The sequence below is a fragment of the Juglans microcarpa x Juglans regia genome, chromosome 8D, assembly GCF_004785595.1.
Source record: "Juglans microcarpa x Juglans regia isolate MS1-56 chromosome 8D, Jm3101_v1.0, whole genome shotgun sequence".
NCBI classification, from domain to species: domain Eukaryota; kingdom Viridiplantae; phylum Streptophyta; class Magnoliopsida; order Fagales; family Juglandaceae; genus Juglans; species Juglans microcarpa x Juglans regia.
The window spans coordinates 33,852,211-33,873,501 of record NC_054608.1 but is presented as its reverse complement, the minus strand read 5'-3'; the positions used below and the strand labels follow the sequence as shown (position 1 = coordinate 33,873,501).

The 21,291-nt window shown below is 33.4% G+C and overlaps 2 protein-coding genes across 2 annotated transcripts; both read left to right on the top strand.

Annotated features, from left to right (window-relative positions):
* Window positions 1–8,340: 8,340 nt before the first annotated feature.
* LOC121242765 (leucine aminopeptidase 1-like) lies at window positions 8,341–14,507 on the top strand. The gene is made up of 10 exons (XM_041140717.1): window positions 8,341–8,723; window positions 9,192–9,606; window positions 9,709–9,903; window positions 10,110–10,335; window positions 10,753–10,879; window positions 11,040–11,135; window positions 12,516–12,593; window positions 13,051–13,111; window positions 13,574–13,761; window positions 14,082–14,507. Exons 1-10 carry the CDS (start codon window positions 8,502–8,504, stop codon window positions 14,208–14,210), a joined length of 1,737 nt encoding a protein of 578 aa, XP_040996651.1. The 5' UTR covers window positions 8,341–8,501; the 3' UTR covers window positions 14,211–14,507.
* A 1,919-nt stretch (window positions 14,508–16,426) lies between these two features.
* On the top strand, window positions 16,427–19,511 carry LOC121243543. The gene is made up of 7 exons (XM_041141670.1): window positions 16,427–16,793; window positions 17,192–17,233; window positions 17,784–17,866; window positions 17,961–18,062; window positions 18,171–18,385; window positions 18,945–19,039; window positions 19,114–19,511. The coding sequence occupies exons 1-7, from the start codon at window positions 16,652–16,654 to the stop codon at window positions 19,365–19,367; spliced, it is 933 nt and encodes a 310-aa protein (XP_040997604.1). The 5' UTR covers window positions 16,427–16,651; the 3' UTR covers window positions 19,368–19,511.
* Window positions 19,512–21,291: the final 1,780 nt, after the last annotated feature.

Here is a 21,291-nt window from a genome sequence, read left to right as displayed (position 1 = left end):
TAGATTGTAAATCAACCAAGGAAGTTTTGATTAAAGATGTAAAAAACTTGGCTGCTAAGCAAATATTTGCTAGATGACAAGTTATATTAAGTATTTTTTATTTTGATATTGAACATATTAAAGGAGAAATCTAATTCTCTTCCTGATTTTCTATCCCGAGAATTCTTACAGGAAAAATCATGTCATCTTTAAAGTCAAAAGTAAAATTAATCTTCATACTCACGGCCACCATTTCTCCTTTATCCTTCACTTTGTCCTTCTGTAACTCCAAGACCATACACGGTATTGGGGTCATTACCATCAAACATTAGATCCTCTTACAATTCATTTCACTATTAACTCCTCCAAAATTACCTACATATTCCAAAGCTGTTTCCCCTTCTTCCTCTTCTCCTTCCCAAATTATTAATCCTCCAATATTATCCTAACCTTCTTCATCTCCTATTATCATCAAGTCTCATTGGCACCCAGTCTTTCCTATCGAATCTGAAATTCAACATCAGTCTGACCTGTAGAAATTACTTGATGCCATTCTCTTACCGGACTGGCATTATGTTCCACAAAACATTAAGAGAACCCAGCATTTTTATGAATTCATATTAGTGGATACCGACTCAATTATTCTCTGGAAAATTCCTTGTTCTCTTCAAACTCAATTTTCTCCACCTGCATCTCAAATTATTACTTTTCATAAAGTCACCATTAAACAAGTTCTCACTTTGGAACATTGAGAAAAAAATTCCTATTTAATAAGAAAATTCTCTCATCCTTATGATCTTCCTTATTATGATTACTAGTAAGTATAGATAAAAATGTTTCTAAAACAAAATAAAAATTTGCGTCATTCATGGTTCCTTTATTTTGATAAATTACAAGAAATCAACATACTCCCGAAATGGTTCTCACTATGGTGGGAATATTACGGACCCGAACATCTTCTCCTTCCTCTTCCCCTTCAAGAAAGTCTCTGAATTTTTATTTCACAAAATGACAATCCATCAGCATTAAACCATTGTTCACTATTTTTGCTCTTCTTTCTTAAAACAAAACTAAATTGGATTATGAAATGGGAATACATCATCAAACCTCATCCCACTCTCAAAATCATTATGTTTCTAGCCCAGCAAGTTTCCGTCAAATAGTGGGAAAAATACAATTATGATCATGTATTAAAAATGTTTTCAAAAGTTATCAAAACTCCATAAGTCCTAGTCCAACGAAATAGATTTTAAGCACAATTAGCATCCATTACCAATAAGAATGATTTGAAAAAATTAACTGAAGCAATGTCATAAGTATAAGACAGTGATGATGAAGAAGAAGCACAACATCTAGCCAGATTATCTTCACTACAGCTACCCGCATTATCACCAGCCCATCAGGCCTCTCATTCTCAACAGGCCTCCCAATTTCAGGGTAACCAAGTCACCTCTCCTTCTCAAGATTACTCACCTTACCATCCAGTACATCTGATGGATTCTCAAGACTCGTTTGAACTGGAATTAGCAAATTATGATCCTCAAAATATGTGATTCCAAAAGATTATTACTTTCTCGATTAGCCAGCATGACAGACGGAAGTTGTCAGGAATATTATCTCCCCAGAAGATTATTATTCATGATAGATTATTGTCCAGCAAAACAACAAATGATTTTGTACAAGCTTACGTGTCTTGTACTGTGTTTATTTTTAGTGTCGGCTAATATTATTCTTGTTTTAGTGTCGGCTGGTATTGTTCATGTATTATTAAAATTACTGTTTTGTACTATTCCAGTGTCTATATAAAGGGGTTTACGAGGAAAGAAAGACATTCAGAATTTTAATTTGAAATCCCTTCCTCTCTCGCCCAAAACTCTCCATTCCAGTCCTCCTCACTTTGTAAATCTTCCAATATTCATTTCCTTATGTCTTCAGCCTCCAACTCCTTTGAGAATTAGTCTCCTTGTAAGTATTATATTTTTAATGAAGAAGTTTGTTTCAAATCTCTTTTCTATATTATTTACTTCCTCATGCATATGGTCGTTTATACCGCTTGCTCTATTTGCTATTATGCATATGACCGGTTTTACATCCTATTATTATTAATACTATTATTGTTATATATTTATTACCTGGAATTTACGCTTTTGGTATCAGAGCCATAGGTGATTATATTGTTATTATATTGATATTTTCTATTGCTATTTTCTTTACTGTTTAATTCCAAATTACATATTTTATGATGAATTTTTATTATTACCAATAGAAAAGAGATTTTTATAACCAATATATGTTAGTGATAAATATGGTAATTAATATACTAATATGTATTAGTATTACTAATATATTTATCAAAAGAAATATGTTTAAAATTTATTAAACCATAAAATGTAATTAATATATATTTTATATTTAAAACTTTTGATCAAATAAATGTTCATGCTTAAGATTAAAATTTTATGTTAAAAATTATAATATAACATTATTTCATATAAAATTATAATTTATAAAAATTATATATAATATTAAAAATATATTGTATATAATGTTAAAAATATATAAATATGCGAATTGGTCCAGTCCTGTCCGGTCCAGTCATAGAGAACATAAAATCGATACCGGACTAGTTATGACTGGTGTTTAAAATGGAGGAACCGGTCCAAAACCGGACCGAACCAACGGGTCCGGATCGATTTTCTGGTTCTCCAATTTGTTTTTATAGCCCTAGCTATTAGGTCAGTATAAGTTGTATCCATCATGTGTCAAGGACGTGAGGAAGTTAATGCAATTATATATAGTGGGCACGCTGATAGAAAAAGGCATGGCAAGTGGGATTGTGCAAGGATCTTACTCTAGGGTTTTTCATATTTTGATATATCAAAAAGGATATTTCATGTTATTGTGTATGAATTAGACCCCAATGAAAGGATATTTCGTGTTATTGTGTAAAACAAAATTTTAGAAGAGAATATCTTCTCACAGGTATGTTCGATATTCTCTAAACAACAGCCTCCAATGGAAGCCTGCCACATAGACCCCACATCCTCCCAATGGTGCGGTGCGGTGCGGTTCATAGGATTAAAAAAATTTCAAGCCTCATGGGTCTCCTCCCCCCCCCCCTCTCTCTCTCTCTCTCTCTCTCTCTCTCCTTCGCACGAAAACCTTTGAGATCCAGAGGCCACCAAAACACTCAAGCCACCAAAACCCCTTCCCTCTCTGCAGCTTAGGCAATCGAAACCTTATGGGATTTGTTTTTTGAAGTCCCAAGTGGTCTGGCAGGTAGGTATAGAGAAACATTAATTAGTACAAGCACTTTTGCAAAAAAAAAAAAAAAAAAAAAGAAGTGGTATGAGGTTGAGCTAGCTCTAGTTGGAGTCCAACAAAAGAAAGAGCAGGTGGCTGGTTCTAGGTTGGTGATGGGACTCAGCAGCATCTATAGCAATATTTTTTTCCTTTTTGGTTCTTCTTGAAAGTGATGTAAGCCGCATACTCGGAGAGATGGTAAATATGGGTGTGTTGGTTGGTTTCATTTGGTTTGTGCCATCTTGATAGCTAATTTTTATACTTTTTTCCATCATGGTTCAAGACATGAGTTTCTAATTTATCAAGTCAGGGAGGAAGGATGTGTTTGTTGCTTTGTTTTATAGTATTTTAATAAATGTAGCCATGGAAGAAAGTTGTGCTTGTTGCTCTGTTGTATAGCATCTTGATAAATGTAGCTTGTGTATGTACATGGTGCTCAAAATAGTCTTGCAACATTTTCCACAATGTCCAGCTATCAATGAAGATCGAAGTCTCATGGGTTTGCGACATGCTTCGTGAAATTACTCAAGTACCCCTAATTATTCACATTAATGGTAAACAAAAGTTATTAGCACGGATTAGTAACTAATATAAAATATTAAGAATATTAACACAATAATTTGGTTACGAAGGGAAATCTTTTGAAGAACTCCTCAAAGGTAAAACCCTACGGGACAACCAAACCTAGGAAAACCAATTTTATCGATTGAGAGTATTAAAAGTAAAATGTTTACAAAACCTTTGTAACTAGACACGCGACCCTCTTGTCTTCTACCGCAGTAAGTAGTCAAAACCTCTGACATTCTCCAATCTTTATCTTTCCTATTGGAACCTCCAGTGGTTGAACATGAACACGGCAACTTCCCCTTAGAGTATGCTCTCGCTCAATCCCACGGATTGAGCCTTTTGAAAAATTCTTCTCTCAAGACTCTTGCACGATCTCTTGAAGTTTTACCCAGATCTTCAAGCCCCTTAATACTTGTGAATGTGTGTTATTCAAGTGTTACTCGAAACCCTCAGCCGATTCCTCTACAAATAGGCAATGCTGTGATTGATTTAGAGAAGGATTTTGCTGACAGGTTTATCAAGAATCTCAGTCAGATACGTTGCTCACTATTTGTGAACATCTCGGACTGGATCACTTCTTCTCGATTGGGTCGAGTTCAAATCAGCTTCAGTTTCTTCAATAAAGTTTGCATCTTTATCTCTTCAACTAACTCTTAGGCCTGAAACATACATATGACTCTTGTAGACTCTTATCTTATAATATTAACAAGATTTGATAAGAGTTACAATTTAAACACTTATCTTTATCGGATAAATACTCATATTTATCGGATGCAATCCTAGAGTCCTATTTAAAATTACATTCATCCATAATTCGAATTAAATACAGACTCATCTAATCCTAGCCAAACATAAATTACATTTACACTTTGGGGAAAAGTGGATTTTCTTTTGAAGCAAGTGGATTTTCTTTTGAATGGGCAACAATGTGTTCATTTGTTGAATGGACAACAGTGCAAAGAGGAATTGTTTTCCTTTTGGAAAATACTTTAGCTACAAAATAATTGTACAAAAATAAATCTACAAACTGATATAATTTAATGTGGTATGTCAAATTGTAAAGTTACTTTTATTATAAAGTAGGTATAATGAATTCTATGAAACTACATCAGTTTGTGGGTTTATTTTGTGTAACTTCTTTGTGTCTGTAGCAATTTTCTTTCATTTTTGTCGAAGTGGGTTCCCAGGGTTTAGTTTTTGCCCTATGGCGCGATGCGGTTCAGATTGTTAATATGTGCTTAGCTAACGTGTCAACTCCTTATTGGCTTTCGATAAACTCATTACATAGGATATGCCGCTCTAAAGAGGAACTGATTTTAGAATGCTGTTTTAGATATTTTAATATATGAGAATAAAGCACAAAATTATGGATAATTTTTTTTAATTTGATGGAAAACCCATCAACCTAACATGGGACCATGAGTATGAATTCACAAAGACACATCTTTAACTTTGGTAATAGTTTAAATTGCTCCTTGTTTTTATGTTAAGTTAATCAAGATTATTTCTAAATTCTCTTCAAATTCTAAACCCAAAGTGAGAGTTAGATAACTATATGAAATTAATTTCATTGTGTTTATTAAATAGAAATGATATTTCCAATTCTAATGGTAAACTTTACTTTTTTTTTTAAGAGAGTACGCAAAACTTATATATCTATTACCTTACGATTTTTTTTAAATTATATTTTATTAAATATTTAATCTTATTTAGAAAACTTAAAACAAGAACAACTACTTCATATAACTATCTTTTATTGTAATTTAAGCTTTAAAACTTTAGGAAAATAAGTATCGAATCCATAACTTTAAGCTAAAATATTTTGATATCGAATCCATATTCTTTGCTCGTAGTCTTTTATTCTCTATTGCATCAATCAAAATTCATGTGAAAGTTCATATAGATTCCCAATTGGGTGAGATGTGTTTTGTACTACGCACCATGAAAGATGCCATGCTCGGATAAGAGTTTTTTAAGTTTACAGGGAGCATAAAAATCCTCCCCAAGATTACTTTTTGGGACAAAGAATAATATACATGGTTGTGTAGGATTGTTTAATGCGGATATATCTAGTAATGATAAATATATATATATATATATATATCTACAATAAATATATATATGATTAAATATTATCACATAATGATAAATATTATAAATATATTTTATGTGTATCGCTATTTTATTTTAAATCTTAAAATTCATATAGTAAATCCAAGAGTGATCTTAACTACCCATTCGACAGTAATAAATTCATCTCATTAATGCATATTATTGAACTTGATTATAGTAGTAGTGATAGTTTAAAGTATGCATTTTCTTTGTAACACGTAGTTGATTGTTAAAAAGTAGATTTTTTTTTTTTATAGGAATATTAAATTTATTTATTTATTTTTAAAAAAATATGAGTTTTATACCTCTTAAAACGTACATAATCTTTTTTAAACAAATAATAAATATAAAATTTAGATAATTTTTTTAATTCTTTAATAAAAATTCCATTCTTTTTAAAAGTAATTATCAAATACAGTGAACGCACTCCACGAAAATATTACCCATCCGAAAAGAAAGGATGTTGCCACGTCCAAATCCACTATGATAAGTTAAGATTTTTTTTTTCCTTTTTTTTTCATTATTTTTTAAAATTATTTAGATATTTAAAAAAAATTAAATATTTATTTAAAAATACTCACATAATCATTAAATAAAAAAATTAAAAAAATTTCGGTGCACCACCTGTGAAAAAATCATTTTCTAAAAGAAAATGGTCTTACTTAGAGTATTAGCATTGGTCTATGCATATACATATATAAAATCACATCTTTTACATATCTATTTTGTCATTTAAGCAAAACTTTCATATTGACTTATGTATATTTGAGACAAAATAATAATAAAATATTATTTTATTGTTATTATTAATTTTTTTCTAAAATCAATTTTTTTTATATATATTTTACAATTAACATCCACTACATACATTTGATATTAATAATATAAATGTAATAATAAAAAATATAGTTTTTTATATATTATATTAAAAATATAATAAAATGAAAAAAATATAGAATATATTATAATAATAAAATGAATATGTAGATAAATATTTGTTGTGTTGTTAAAGGAAAGAGAAGAGGAAATGATTATGAGAGAGAGTGGGAGGAGAAAAAATAATGATTAAAATATATTTTGTAAAGTGAATAATAGCTCTTCAAATTTAAATAAGTATTATTCATAACTAGCTAAATATATAGATATATATAAATTAATGTAGATAAATTTAGACTCTTATTATGTGTATATATATATATATATATATATAGACTAATATGAATGCGCTTACTAAACATTTCTTGGTGAGTGTGCCATGGATAATGCCATAAAAGGGCTCGAAAATGGAGGACAACTTGTAACCAGTGAAGGACAACTTGGAATCAGTAATTTTTTGTTTTTCATATACATAAATTAAGGTGATTTGGAAGTAAATAAGAAATTAAGCAGATAATAAATTGGTGTAGCCCACATCTAAAACATCTATAAGCATGTTTTGTACGAGACTTAATGGGCTTTTTAAAAAATTAATAATAATGATAGAGTTACAATTTATTTATATTTTATTATCAACTTATCAATAAAATAATATTTAAAAAAATAATTTAAACACATCAAATCAAAATCAAAATCAAAATTAAAATAAATATTTAAAAAAAATTATTTTATTTAAAGATGGTAGAAAAATTATAAAGAGGTTGTAACTCTATCATTTCTTAAAAAAAAAAAAAAAAAAAACCTCATTATTTAACTACACAAATTTCAAGCAAAATCGGACCACGCCTGCATAAATATTGAATATTAAGGTCTCGTTTAGATATAAAAATATTATCAATTCATCTCATCTCTTTATTACAATTTTTTTAAATTTTCATACAAAATATAATATATAATTTAACTTTTTCAACTCTCAAAATAATAATAATATTAAAAAATAATATTCTAATAATATTTTATTCAACTTATCTAAAACTATCTCATCTCATTTTACTATCTAAACGAGCCATAATTATAAAAAGACTCTAAATATTTAGTTCATATTCAAAGGATGATAATTAAAAAAAAGTTACAAATTTTTGTCAATCGCCCATTTCCTAAAATTATAATATATATGTTTTGATATCACAAGATTAGAAAATGGATTGTGCTTAATCACACGATGTCGCGGGTTCATATCTTTTAAATCTTGTTAGAAAAATTTAGTGCCATCATCATAATGATAGAGAATATTACACATCTATTACATTGAAAATGCAGGAATTCCATGAAAGATTATAGTTTGAAAAATTAAAAAGTGTAAATGGCATATGCTTTAGTTCATGCCATAATACCAACAAAACTGAACCTTAATCACACAAAAGGACTAAGCTTTAATGCTTTAGCATAGGATTTGAAGGAACAAAACATGCTTTGTTTAAAACTAAAATGGAGAAAAAGCAAGACTCGTAGTGCTTGGCAACTGGCAGGGGAACTGTGGCAGGTGCTTCGATTCTCTACCCAGTTGGTGATGTCAATCTACGGCACGGCCCCATCATCTTCGGCCCCTCAAGAGTCAACATTACTGGGGGTGACTGTCACTATAAATAGATAGAGGCCCCAAAATGGCCACCATTGTTGTGTCTTTGGCTGGCACACTAGTTGCTGCTCCGTCTTCTCGTTCTTTTTCGTCGTCCTTGTTTTTCACCAGGCTACGGTCTTCGACTGCACTTCGGGTTTCTTTTGCGGTCTCACCCTTTTGCTCTCGCAGAGATCGGTTCATGGCTCACACGCTCGCCCCGGACACTCTCGGGCTCACTTTGCCTGCCAACGTCGAAGCCCCAGAGGTCTCTCTCTCTCTCTCTCTCTCTCTCTCTCTCTCTCTGTGAAACCCAGTTTGTTTTTTGTTTTCATCTTGATCGTTTTTGGCTAATTTATTTGTGGATAATTGAGTTAATAGTCATGAGTTTCTGAGTCTGAACTCGGTGGAATTTTCACTGTTTTTGCTTCATTGGTTAAACTATTTTGATGGATTATCCGGGCTAACTTTCTAAAAGTTTGATCTTTGTTTGCGGGGTTATATCCGTCTAATTGAACCCACGTGTTGTTGGGTCAATGCGTGTGATAAAATCACATGTTTCAATTTATCTGTTTAAATGTAACTCGTTATATTATATACTTGATAGAATCTTTCTCAACATATCATTGGTTTAGTTATTAGCGACGCAATTCCGTGAATAAGAGGCTTTGGTTGTTTTGGTTGGAATTGATGAATGCTGAAATTTCTTTTATATGTTTGTGAAAATTGCTAACAGATCTCGTTTGCTGCGAAAGAGATTGATGTGACGGAATGGAAAGGAGACATGCTTGCAGTGGGAGTAACAGAGAAAGACATGTCGAAGGATGATAACTCAAAGTTTGAGAATTCACTTTTGAGGAAGCTAGATTCTCAGTTGGGTGGTTTGTTGGCTGAAGTCTCTTCTGAGGAGGATTTTACAGGAAAGACTGGCCAGTCAACGGTTCTTAGGCTTCCTGGTCTTGGCTCGAAGAGGGTGGTTTTGATTGGTCTTGGACAGTCTGCATCAACTACGGCTGCTTTTCGGGGTCTTGGCGAGGCTGTTGGAGCAGCAGCCAAGGCTGCTCAAGCAAGTGATGTTGCTGTCGCTCTGGCCTCTTCTGAGGGGCTCTCTGCTGAATCAAAACTTTATACGGCTACAGCAATAGCATCTGGTTCTAAATTTATGATTCATTGAATTATACTTCATAATTGTCTAGGTAACATATTTGTGCTAAAACATTGCTTAACTTGGTATAATGGTTGAATTGTCTTAGGAACTGTGCTCGGGTTATATGAAGATAATAGGTACAGATCAGAGTCCAAGAAACCAGCTCTTAAGTCTGTGGACATTCTTGGCCTTGGAACTGGACCTGATCTGGAAAAGAAGCTCAAGCAAGCGGAAGATGTTTCTTCTGCAGTGATTTTTGGGCGAGAGCTTGTGAATTCACCGGCTAATGTCCTCACCCCTGGTTCGTATGACTTACACTTATGAATGATACATCATTCTGACATCCTGCAGTTATTTCTTAGGAAGTTCTAGATTATCTTGCATTAAACAATCTTCGGGTAGAAAACTTCTACTCTGTCAGCTATCAGTTTGTTTTATCTGTTTTTGTTTATTACAAAATGATTTAATAATTGGTACTAATTGTATGCTATGACTTTTATACTTCAGCGATGCTGGCAGAAGAGGCTTCAAAGATTGCTTCCTTGTACGGCGATGTTTTTTCTGCTACAATTTTAAATGCTGAGCAGTGCAAAGAATTGAAGATGGGGTCGTATCTGGGTGTCGCTGCAGCCTCTGCAAATCCCCCTCACTTCATACATTTGCATTACACACCTCCAAGTGGACCTGCCAAAGTCAAGCTGGCCTTAGTTGGAAAAGGGTTGACCTTTGACAGGTGAATATATGATTTAAACATCGAGGTGCATCTTACCGGTTCATTCATCACTTGGATGAAGAGTTAAAGAATGAATATTCATTGCGTATAATTCTTCGGATGTCCAAAGTATGATGCCCACACTGAAATTGAAAGTTAGTTGTGATTTGTGATTTATGTAGTAGTCGATATGTCTGGAGCATGACTACCCAACTGGCGAGTGACTCCTTTGTCTTCTCACTAGTGCAGGACATTGCACTGCATAATTTTGTAATTTTTTCTTCTATTTGCAATTTCTTTCCTTGCCTATTCTGATGGTGATGGACATGCGATTTTCTATGAAGAAGTTGTTGGACTATTTCTAATGTGTTATTGTTTTGCTGTTGCTGGCTTTTAGTTTATATCAGTTGTTGAGTTTTAATCCATTTATGATATTAGTGGTGGCTACAACATCAAAACTGGACCTGGCTGTTCCATTGAGCTCATGAAATTTGATATGGGGGGTTCAGCAGCAGTTCTAGGGGCGGCAAAAGCTATTGGTTTAATTAAACCACCGGGAGTAGAGGTCAGAAATTTGATGTTTTTTCCATATGTTGGTGCAATGGACATTATACAAATTGATGAGTTTTTCGTCCTCTTAATTTTTTTGTTTCTCTTAATTTATATTTTTTTAGTAATTTAAGCAGTGGAATCTAAGCCTTATCTTAACTGTTTTGTCTATGTAGGTTCATTTCATTGTGGCAGCTTGTGAGAACATGATAAGTGGAACAGGCATGAGGCCTGGAGACATTGTTACGGCCTCAAATGGAAAGACTATTGAGGTATGGATTCTTTGGTTTGTGAAGAGCTAATGAGATAATGAACTTGTGAGAGGTCTATTTGACTCATTGGATTGTGTCAGCTTTAAAATGTGTTTTAATGCATATCAGGGAGTCTATAGGCATTTCACATAATTTTTTTCTATTTCTTTTCCCCAAAGCCAAACTTCATCTTAAAGTCCTTCATTCATTCTTGTACCAGGCCCGATTGGGTATTGAATGCAGTAATTTAACTGGGTCAAGCTTAATTGGGTCCCCCTAATTGCAGTATCTGGAACTCATCAAAATGATGAAAACTTATGCAGGGACCTTTCTTTTATGAATAAAACTTATGCAGGGGCATGTTTGGATGTTCCATCTAATTTTGATCGGCCCCATTGGTTTCTTCATAGTATATGTCAACTTTTTGTAAAAATGAACTTATAATTCATATAGATCAATGGATGAGCTTAGAAACTTATTTGTAATACTTTACTCCATCGGTCAATTGTAACTGATTTTCACAGCATGACTTTTCATGAATTCCTTGTATCACTAAACTAGCATGCTTAGGCATTGCTCTTGTATATAACCGATAAAAAAAGTTAATATTCATTAAGGGAGTTCAACACCAGTTTTTGGATGTCTTGAAATGCCTTTATCTTAAGAGCGGTGCTAATTGCATAGACAGGAGCACGGGCTAAACTATTAAATCTTCACACCATAGGTGATGACATCCATTATTTTCTAAAGTAGCTCGTGTAACTATCCAAAGAATTCTCTTGCTATATCTGTCTTTATACTCTAAAAAGGCAAATTACAATTGGAGCATCTTGTAATCATTATAAGCTGCAAGAATTTCCCCATCTAAGGCAATATGAGATCTCAAGCACCGGCTTCTTATACTAATTTGAGATGTTGCAATCTTCATGACCTTATATAGGTTTCTCAAGTCCCACATTTCTGGTCGGCATGAGATCTAATACTGAGTTGTAACTTTACTAAGCCATTTTGGAGTATAAGCCTAGACATAATTTGAGCTTTTTCTTGAGTCGTTAGAGCCCAATCATAGTGATGACTTTGTATATGGAACATGATTGCGCTGTTCTGAAATAAAAAAATATTTCAAATGCATTAGAAAGGTTTCTGAAATGCAATTGAAAGATATATGGAGTATAATAACAATACACTTGAATCAAATTACATTTGTTTGGATCTGCTCATTGGTTACATGCTAGAGTGCCTTGACTTAAAGATTATCATACTGTATTTGTTATCCAGTAAAAAATGCAAGTACAGGTAATGAAATGATTGCTAGATGGACTGGCAGGACAATTTTCCAGTCATTTTCAGATGATCCTCTACAAACAGATAATTTTTAGTTGCCTTCAATCTCTAATGCAGGTTAATAACACTGATGCTGAGGGCAGGCTTACACTGGCAGATGCTTTGGTATATGCTTGTAACCAAGGTGTTGAGAAGGTAATACTTACATGTATTAGATAATTTGAAGAATCATGATATATACTATATTATCGTAGTTGTTTGAAAGGATGTAAGAATTTGTGTTTGTTTGATGTTTGATCACTGATGCTCTCATCCTGATTCCAAGGGAAAAATAATAGCGGTTTGCTGCCCTTTAGTTTTTGTTGCAGAAAACAAAGTTGAGTGTCAAATTTCGGTTTCTAAAATAGAAAGTGTCAAATTCCTGCCTGGTATCAACCATAGAAAGCTGTGCTTCATAAAATGTTCCTGTTTTTTTCTTTTTTGGAAACTAGAGAGCAGTTGTACTCTGTAGATCTATAACCTGTTTGAATCTAATTGAAGTATACATGTCATTGTGAAACCTTGTTCTTTTTTCTCTCTTTTAAGGAGTTCTAACCTTGTTAAGATGTTTGTTTTGTGTTTGGTGCTCACACTACCATTAATTGTTCTACAGATAGTTGACCTGGCAACTTTAACAGGGGCTTGCGTAGTGGCTCTTGGCCCGTCAATTGCAGGTATCTACATATTATTATAATCATGATGATGAACTATGTATTTGAGGTTTGTACTCCTGCTGGGATTAGAGTTCTGAGAATCACTCTATTTTTTTTTTAAAAGGAAATAGAAAGATGAATTTGATGCATGTGGTGTAAAAGAAGAAAAAAAAGGGAAGAATAGCACACTGGTTTTTGAAAATTTACTCAACTCCACTTATAATAATAATAAAAAAAAAAAAATCCTTAGCTGCAGTGTATCAGAAATTATTATACGTTGGTGATTCTGAATTGTGTCAAAACATTTAGGGTATGTTTGCAATTTTCCTAGAGCTATTAATACGACTGCTTTTACTACCTACATTTACTTCTGAACTACTTGACAACTTGAGTCCTTTGAATACCAGTCAGTTTTTTTATTTTTTTTGGATAGGTAATCAGAATACCAGTTACTAATTGATAGCAAACCTTTTCTCTTTATAGGTATCTTTACACCCAGCGATGACTTGGCCAAGGAGGTATTGGCAGCTTCGGAGGTCAGTGGGGAGAAACTTTGGAGAATGCCTTTGGAGGAAGGTTATTGGGAGTCCATGAAATCGGGAGTAGCTGATATGGTCAACACCGGCGGTCGTCCAGGTGGTGCTATCACTGCTGCTCTCTTCTTGAAGCAGGTATATGATTCCATGATTTTTCATGGTGAATTATTAAATGTTTTCTGCTTAATATGTGTTGCTTAGAGACTCATTATGATAGAAACACAACGTGTGGGTTCTCTTTCTTCTCCATCTCTCTCTCTCTCTCTCTCTCTGAGTATTGTGGTGCTTTCATCCTTTTCTTTTTATTCCTTCCCTTAAAGGAAAGGAGGAGGGGGTATTTAGATGGAAGATTATGGTGTCCCCATGCAATTTGCTTCCTTTATTTTGTCCAAAGTTCTCTCTTCAATATCCGCAGTTGCTTTGGGATTTCTGAAATGTGTGCTGTGCTTTTGCAGTTTGTTGATGAGAAGGTTCAGTGGATGCATATTGACATGGCTGGCCCGGTTTGGAACGATAAGAAACGCAGTGCAACAGGCTTCGGCATTTCTACTTTGGTGGAGTGGGTTTTGAAGAACTCTTCTTAGATACAGATGTTGAAGTATATATATATATATATATATATATATATATATATATGTACCGTTGGAATCTCATACACATCTGCCAATTAACAGGAAGGATGAAGCAGGTGCATCTTGAGTTTCTAACGATGAGAGTAGTTGAAATGAATAAATTGTTGGAGGAGTTGAGAAATGATGAGCTGTAGGCACATCCTTGTTTTGAGTTGGTTGCAGTAAATGAAAACTATTTGGTTCCAACTTCAACAATCTGTTTGAAATTTGAATGGTCTATATAATTATTTCTTTGTTTTCTTTCAACAATCAAATAATCAATCTCTTCGAACGGTGGAATCATTTCCAGTTTGAATAATTCTAGATGTAGTTATAGATTGAAAGAAATTTACGCAATTTTTTTAAAAAAATAATTTTTAAATGTGAGATTTATATTTATTATTTTTTTAAAAAACTAGTGCGTGACATTTATATATTTTATTACTATAAATATCATTTCTTAACATTGTAAAAAATTATTAACAACGTTTGGATGAAGTTTATAATGTAATCTTAAACTCATTTAAAAAATTACTCACAAAGAACGTTTTTCATTAAGTGCAGTTCTATTCTTCCAACAAAGCACAATATTAAAGACACAAATCCTTTTACAATATTTGTATAATTTTACTTTAAATTGACAACATTTTCAAACGTTGTTTCGAGATTTATTAAAAGGTGGATGTGACAATATATATACATCATTATTGGAAAGTAATGATTAGAATTTATTAAAAATAGAGAACTGCTACGGTTACTAAAAAAATAATTAAATAAAAAATGTGTCATGAACGTGTATTTTATTTATTTTATTTTTATTTTTTATTTTTCATGTATTTTTTTAATCATCATAAATATTTTTTAAAAGGATAAAAAATTCACAATATCATTAAAAATAATATTTCCTTAATCACTAAAAAAAAGGGAGATTCGGGACACAGCTTTGAGACCCAAATTCGAGACCCAAATCATTTCTCTTAAAAATATACCTATAAAGTAGATTATCCTAAAAAGTGCAAAGAATCTTTGGTCCGAAGGGATGCAACAATTTGGCTAAAGCATGATCTCTCCCAGTATCATCATATATGTTAAGGTAATCATGTAAAAACAAACAAATATTTTAAGGTAATCATTATGTTTATCATATATGTTAAGGTAATCATGTGATATATGTGCATCCATCACACTTTCTGTAATGGATGAGATTTAGTCTTTAATCCTACTCTCCTACAAAGAAAATCAAATGCATAAAAGCAGACTTTGAAAGCAAAACTAACAGATAGCTGGTGCCTTCCATCTTGTTTGGACTGAAAAGTGAAAAACACCCCATATCATATCTGTATTTATTCATCCCCGATTTGTAAAGATCTGATCTTTTATGTAGTCATAGATAGAGTATACAAGTTTCGAACACTTATTTCAAGAAAAAAGAAAAAGCCTCGAATACCCATTTTGAGAAAAATAGTAAAAGTTTGAGATTTATGTGAAAAAACAAATATTATTATATTAGATCTTACTTTTTTTTTTTAAAGATAGTGTACAAGATTTACACACTCTAAAATAATATTTAACATTATTCTATATAAGTTGAATCTTTTGTCCAATTAGGAATTAGAGTGTGTGTAGATGTTAAAGTGAGTTGAGTTGAGTTGAGTTGTGATGATAAAATATTGTTAGAATATTATTTTTTAATATTATTATTATTTTAAAATTTGAAAATTAAATTTTTTATTATATTTTGTATTGGGATTTGAAAAAATTGTAATAATGAGTTGAGATGAGTTGAGGTGAGTTTGGTAACGCACCCTTAGAATATTATAATAGGGATGCTATTCATAATCCCATACCATACACTTTACATATTTTAAAATTATTTTTTATTTTATTTTATTCTTGTTAAACTAATTGAGTTGTTCTACTTATCATCCATACACCACATACTTGTTATAGAAAAAATAAAAATAAAAATAAAAATAAAAATAAAAATAATATGATATATGATGTATAAAGATAATAAGTAGAATTATTCATATTATAAACATCATAACATGTGCTAATGTTCTTTTATGAAAAACCATTAGTCTAACCATACTTGTTTCTTAAACCAAGCATTCGTCATGACACATGCGTCCTAGGGGTCCATATATTTGACCTCGCACGTGCAAAGTCAAAACCCAACAATAATCCTAGGCAGGTTCTCAGTTCAGACATGATTGAGGTTCGAGTCTCTCTCTCGGCTCTCACTTCAAAATTGCACTCTGCACCATTCAATCTTCTGTTGGAGGCAGAAACGGATATGCATAAAGTTGTTCACTTTGCTCTTTCCTCTTTGTGGAGCATTATTTGAATGATGATCATGTAGCAAAAAAGGAAGTATAGGAAGAGATAAAGACAGATTTGAAAAAAAAAAAAAAATGAGTGTTTCCTTAACAGTGATGACCTTCAACCTACACGAAGATCAGCCACCAGACAGTCTTAATTCATGGGAAAAGAGGAGGGATTTGTGTCTCAGCGTCATCACCAGCTACTCCCCAATGATCCTCTGTACCCAACAAGGTCTCTCTTCCTCTGTGCATGTCTCTATATCTGTGGATCTTGGTTGTGATCGTTATTTGCTTGAAGTGGTTGTTCTGGGTCTTCATTGATTGGTAGTTTGGATGTGGGGTTTTTTTCTTATAGGATGTAGTTGGGTCTCACTGTTTGAAATACTTGGCTAGCGAACAAAGATTTGGGTGAATGATTTCTTAAATTGAAGGGTTCTTTCTGCTTACTTCGTACTCTAGAAATCATACTCCTTTTGGAGGACAGATGCATTGGATTGGGTTGAAGTAAATATCCTTAGGGTACTTGTGTTGCCTCATATAGTTTGGGCTAAGTTCATTCCCATTAAGATGGTGATGGCTTGGCTTTCTTTCTACTAATTCATTTCGTTTTTATTTTCTATCTGGGTTCAGGAGTGAAATCCCAATTGGATTACCTTCAGCAGGGCTTGCCAGGTAATTTATTTTCTCGTCTCAGGAGTTAATTATTATAAAACTTATGAACTTAGGTTTATAGTCAAAGAAGTTGGCTTTAAATATTTTTTCTGATAGTATGGAATAAAGACAGATTTTGTACTTGTATTACTTAGATACATTCATCGCTTGTGTATCGCCTGCATTTATTCTTACATTGAATATAAAACATTTCCATTTGGTGCCCGATCACCAAACATCTGAGATGTCTGATGGCATTGAGCTTACATATGTCATGCCTTTGCTTATATATAGCTATGGTTGGAATAGATCAGATCTCCGTCCCAGCCAGGTCTACATATATACTTGTTCATTCTGATGGAAAGATTATTAATCAAGACCAAGTGTGTATCTAGCATTGTCATATTAGATGCGTTCAGTATCTACCATATCCATATGTATCCATAGATGCAATCAAATCTCTCTGTGCTATTATCATTATTTTTAGAAAAAACATAAAAGCTATCACCATTCTATATATGGAAATCAGCTTGTAACTAGACTCTTATCTTTCTTTCATATTATATATTAGGTTATGATCAATTTGGAATATCTAGGAAAGGATCCCAAGATACTTCAGATGAACACTGCACCATCTTCTATGACAAGGAGAAGGTACAAGATTGATTGCATTTTCCAATGTGGCATATCCTTCTATTGCTGTTTGTCAGAAAACAATTGGCCTTACTTCTCTCTTCTAATAATGAAGGTAGAGCTGGTAGAAGGTGGAACTTTTTGGTTGTCAGAGTCGCCTTCTGTCCCTGGAAGCATGTCGTGGGGCTCTGTTGTTCCATGTATTGCAACATGGGTGATATCCTTATAAGTCAACTTTATCTTAAATAAACTGCCCTTTACGTAATGTTTCATTCTTCTATCCAAGAGTGTTGTATTCTTTGCTTCTTTGACATGTGATGTCCACACATTCCAACTGAAAGGAGTTGAGCCACCAGGGTTTTCATTTCAGATAGTCAACACAAACATCGATGAGTTTAGTCCTCGTGCTCGTAGACGAAGTGCTTTACTTACATGGCAGCACATTGCATCCCTACCTCCTAGCTTACCTGTAGTATACTGTGGAGGTTTCAACACACAAAAGGAATCAACTACGGGGCGTTTTCTTCTTGGGAGATCAAGGTAGTCGTTGACATATGGATCTCTAGATGTTTTATGGTCCCATGCTACCCCAATTTACTCATGACTGAGTTATGAGTTTTGAATACTTCATGTCGAAAACTGACCTAGGAATATGAAGTAATTAATAAAGACATTGGGATCATGGAAAACTAGATTGTGTAAAAGATTCATTATCCAACTACTTCTATGTTTGGAATGCAATGTTTATGTTTCAAGGAAAAGAAAAGAAAAGAAAAGCATAAACAAACAGTATACATATTTCCTGGGGTGAAGGCCCATAACCTCTTATTTCGTCTGGGCAGTCAATTTAATTTTTGGCTCTTCCATTACTGTCTTATCTATTCAATATAATGCTTACTTGAATAACAATTCTATGTTAATATGGTTTTTTGTAAAAAATCTCATAAAAGAAGGGTAAAAGAACCCCCTAGCAAATCCTAACGTGTCCAGTATTCGATGTTAACACCTAACATGTCCTCTTGCATTTTATTGCAAAATGAATGTGTTAGTCCTTTTCCGTTAAAAGTATAACTATATTACTATTTTCTCTTGCCTGCAGAGAGCATGGTGTGGTAGGGGATATGAGGGATGTGTGGCCCAATGCCCGTGTGAGGAAAAATGTTTCTCTCATACGCACTTACCATGGATTCAAAGGTATCACTTTACTCTTTGTATACTGCTCCTTGGACATGTTATAGCCATTGCCTCATTTGATAGTATTTTGTCAGGTGACAAACAGGGAACCCTTGAATACCTCAAATTGATTTTCAGAGCTCTCTGCCTTTGCTGGGATCGCCAAACTCAGGATCTACACGTAGATTGGATTCTCTTCAGGGGTAGATCTCTAATTCCCGTTTCTTGTGAAGTGGTGAATGATAACATTGATGGGTACTATCCATCATCTCACTATCCCATATTTGCTGAGTTCATGCTTCCTCGTACCGTGAGAATGCCAGAACCACCCACTCAAGAGGAAAACTAAAATGCTAGTTGTTTTGAGTCCTATCCCTTGCCTTCTACTTAGAGCGCCAAGGACAACTGATTCTTGCCAAGATCAGATAGCCATTTTGAGCACTTTTTGTTGGTTATGTTGGATCTTCAACTAATTTTTGAGGTGCTTTGAGAATGCATGGATGTAATTTCATATGAATGTCTTTTTTTTTTTTTTTTTCCTAAGCAAGCAAGTATATTTCATTAGAAAAAATGATACAAGAGGAGGGGGGTGGGGTTTCCCAACAAGCACCCCAGAACAATAACAACAGTACAAAGTGGTTGATAAAAAATAAAAAAGCGGGTTTTTGTCACCAATGTCTTGGTTTTCACCCATGTCCTATAAAGAGGGCGTTGTCTTAAAAGACGGAAATAAGTTGTTTGCAAAAAAGTGCGAACAATGGAACCACCGATGGTAGCGGTGGAATCTCCGCTGAAAGCAGTAAGAGTGGTGGGTGCACTGTTGCTTGTTGTTTTGAGATGATTTCGTATGAACGTCTTAAAAGTGAATTGGGTACACTTGCGTATCAAGTTATCTCTTTTTTGGTTATTTTTGAAAAAAAAAAAATCCCCCCGTCAAAATCCTTTAGGAAAACAAGAGCACCAAAACTTAGATTTGTTATTAGCATATTCTAAAGCTAAAACCCTTCACCATTTGTTTTCAGTGCAGTAGTTGAGCAGGGACAGCTCATGTATGGGGGGTTGGTGGGTGAGAGGGTTCGCGGTTTCATGAACCACAATGATGCTGAACGTCTATTTTCAAGAACTTAAGATGAATAAGAAAACTTGGACTTTACATAAGCATTATATACCCTTTCGGATCTGGCAGTGGCTTAATCCTCAAGTCCAATGGAAGCAAGAAAACAATGCGTTACTGAAAAATGAAAATTGACCAAATACAGTTGCAGAAGAGAATTCTGTCCAAAAGATTCAACCAAAGGGATAACTTTTTTGGCTGTGCTTGCAGGTTGGATTGAAAACAGAACTGTTTGAGATTTCCTACGGATAGTAGAAATGGACATAGTTTGTGTAAAGCAAACTCATATCAAGGTTGGCTCATGCGTACGGCTTCAATTTGAACAATACCCTTCATGAAGCAACCCAGAATATTCATCATGTTGTGTACCCAGAAAAAAAGGCAAATGGAAATTTAATGGAAAAAACAAGTATTTTTAGTCATCTTCTTATGATACAAAGACCCTCGAAAATAAAGAAGCTACAATTGGGAAGAAACCTCCATTTTATTGGTGTGTAGTGCCTTTAGGTGGTGGTTGCAGTGACAAAATTTTGGGGTCCCTCTTGCACCTTGCAATCTTCTGTTAGGTTGTCCCACTCTTCCTTTGCGTCTTATTGTTTGGTGTGTAGCTGTATTATGCTTTTAAATCTACCAACTAATGTGGTATAAAATGTTATGCTCAAGGACATTTGAAAGGGTTAACTAACCGTTTGGATACAGAGGATCTCATTTCATCTCATCTAATTTTAATTAATAATCTCACTATTCACAAACCATCTCAATTCATTTCATCTCACTATCCAAACGGGCCAATGTCATATCTAAACTAGAAATTAGTTATGCTTGAAGAGAGAAATCTCCTCAAATGATTGTTCGTGTGGAACTTTTGAACAACACAAATGTTCAATAACTATTATAAGACTCAATTGTTGTATCTGTTTCTCTCCCGACTCTCAAGTTTAGGTAAATTTGACTCATTTTTATACTCCGCAATTCAAGGCATCTATTAATAAGTTAATTACTTATTTGGACTATATTGCAAATTAATTTCTAATTAAGATGTTGACTAAAAAAGATTTACAATTTGAAGGAACATTACAAATGATTCAAGATTTATTATAGATAGGTGCAATTTAATAGTACACATTTAAAATAATCCCTTGAGAGTTTGTGTCTCAAA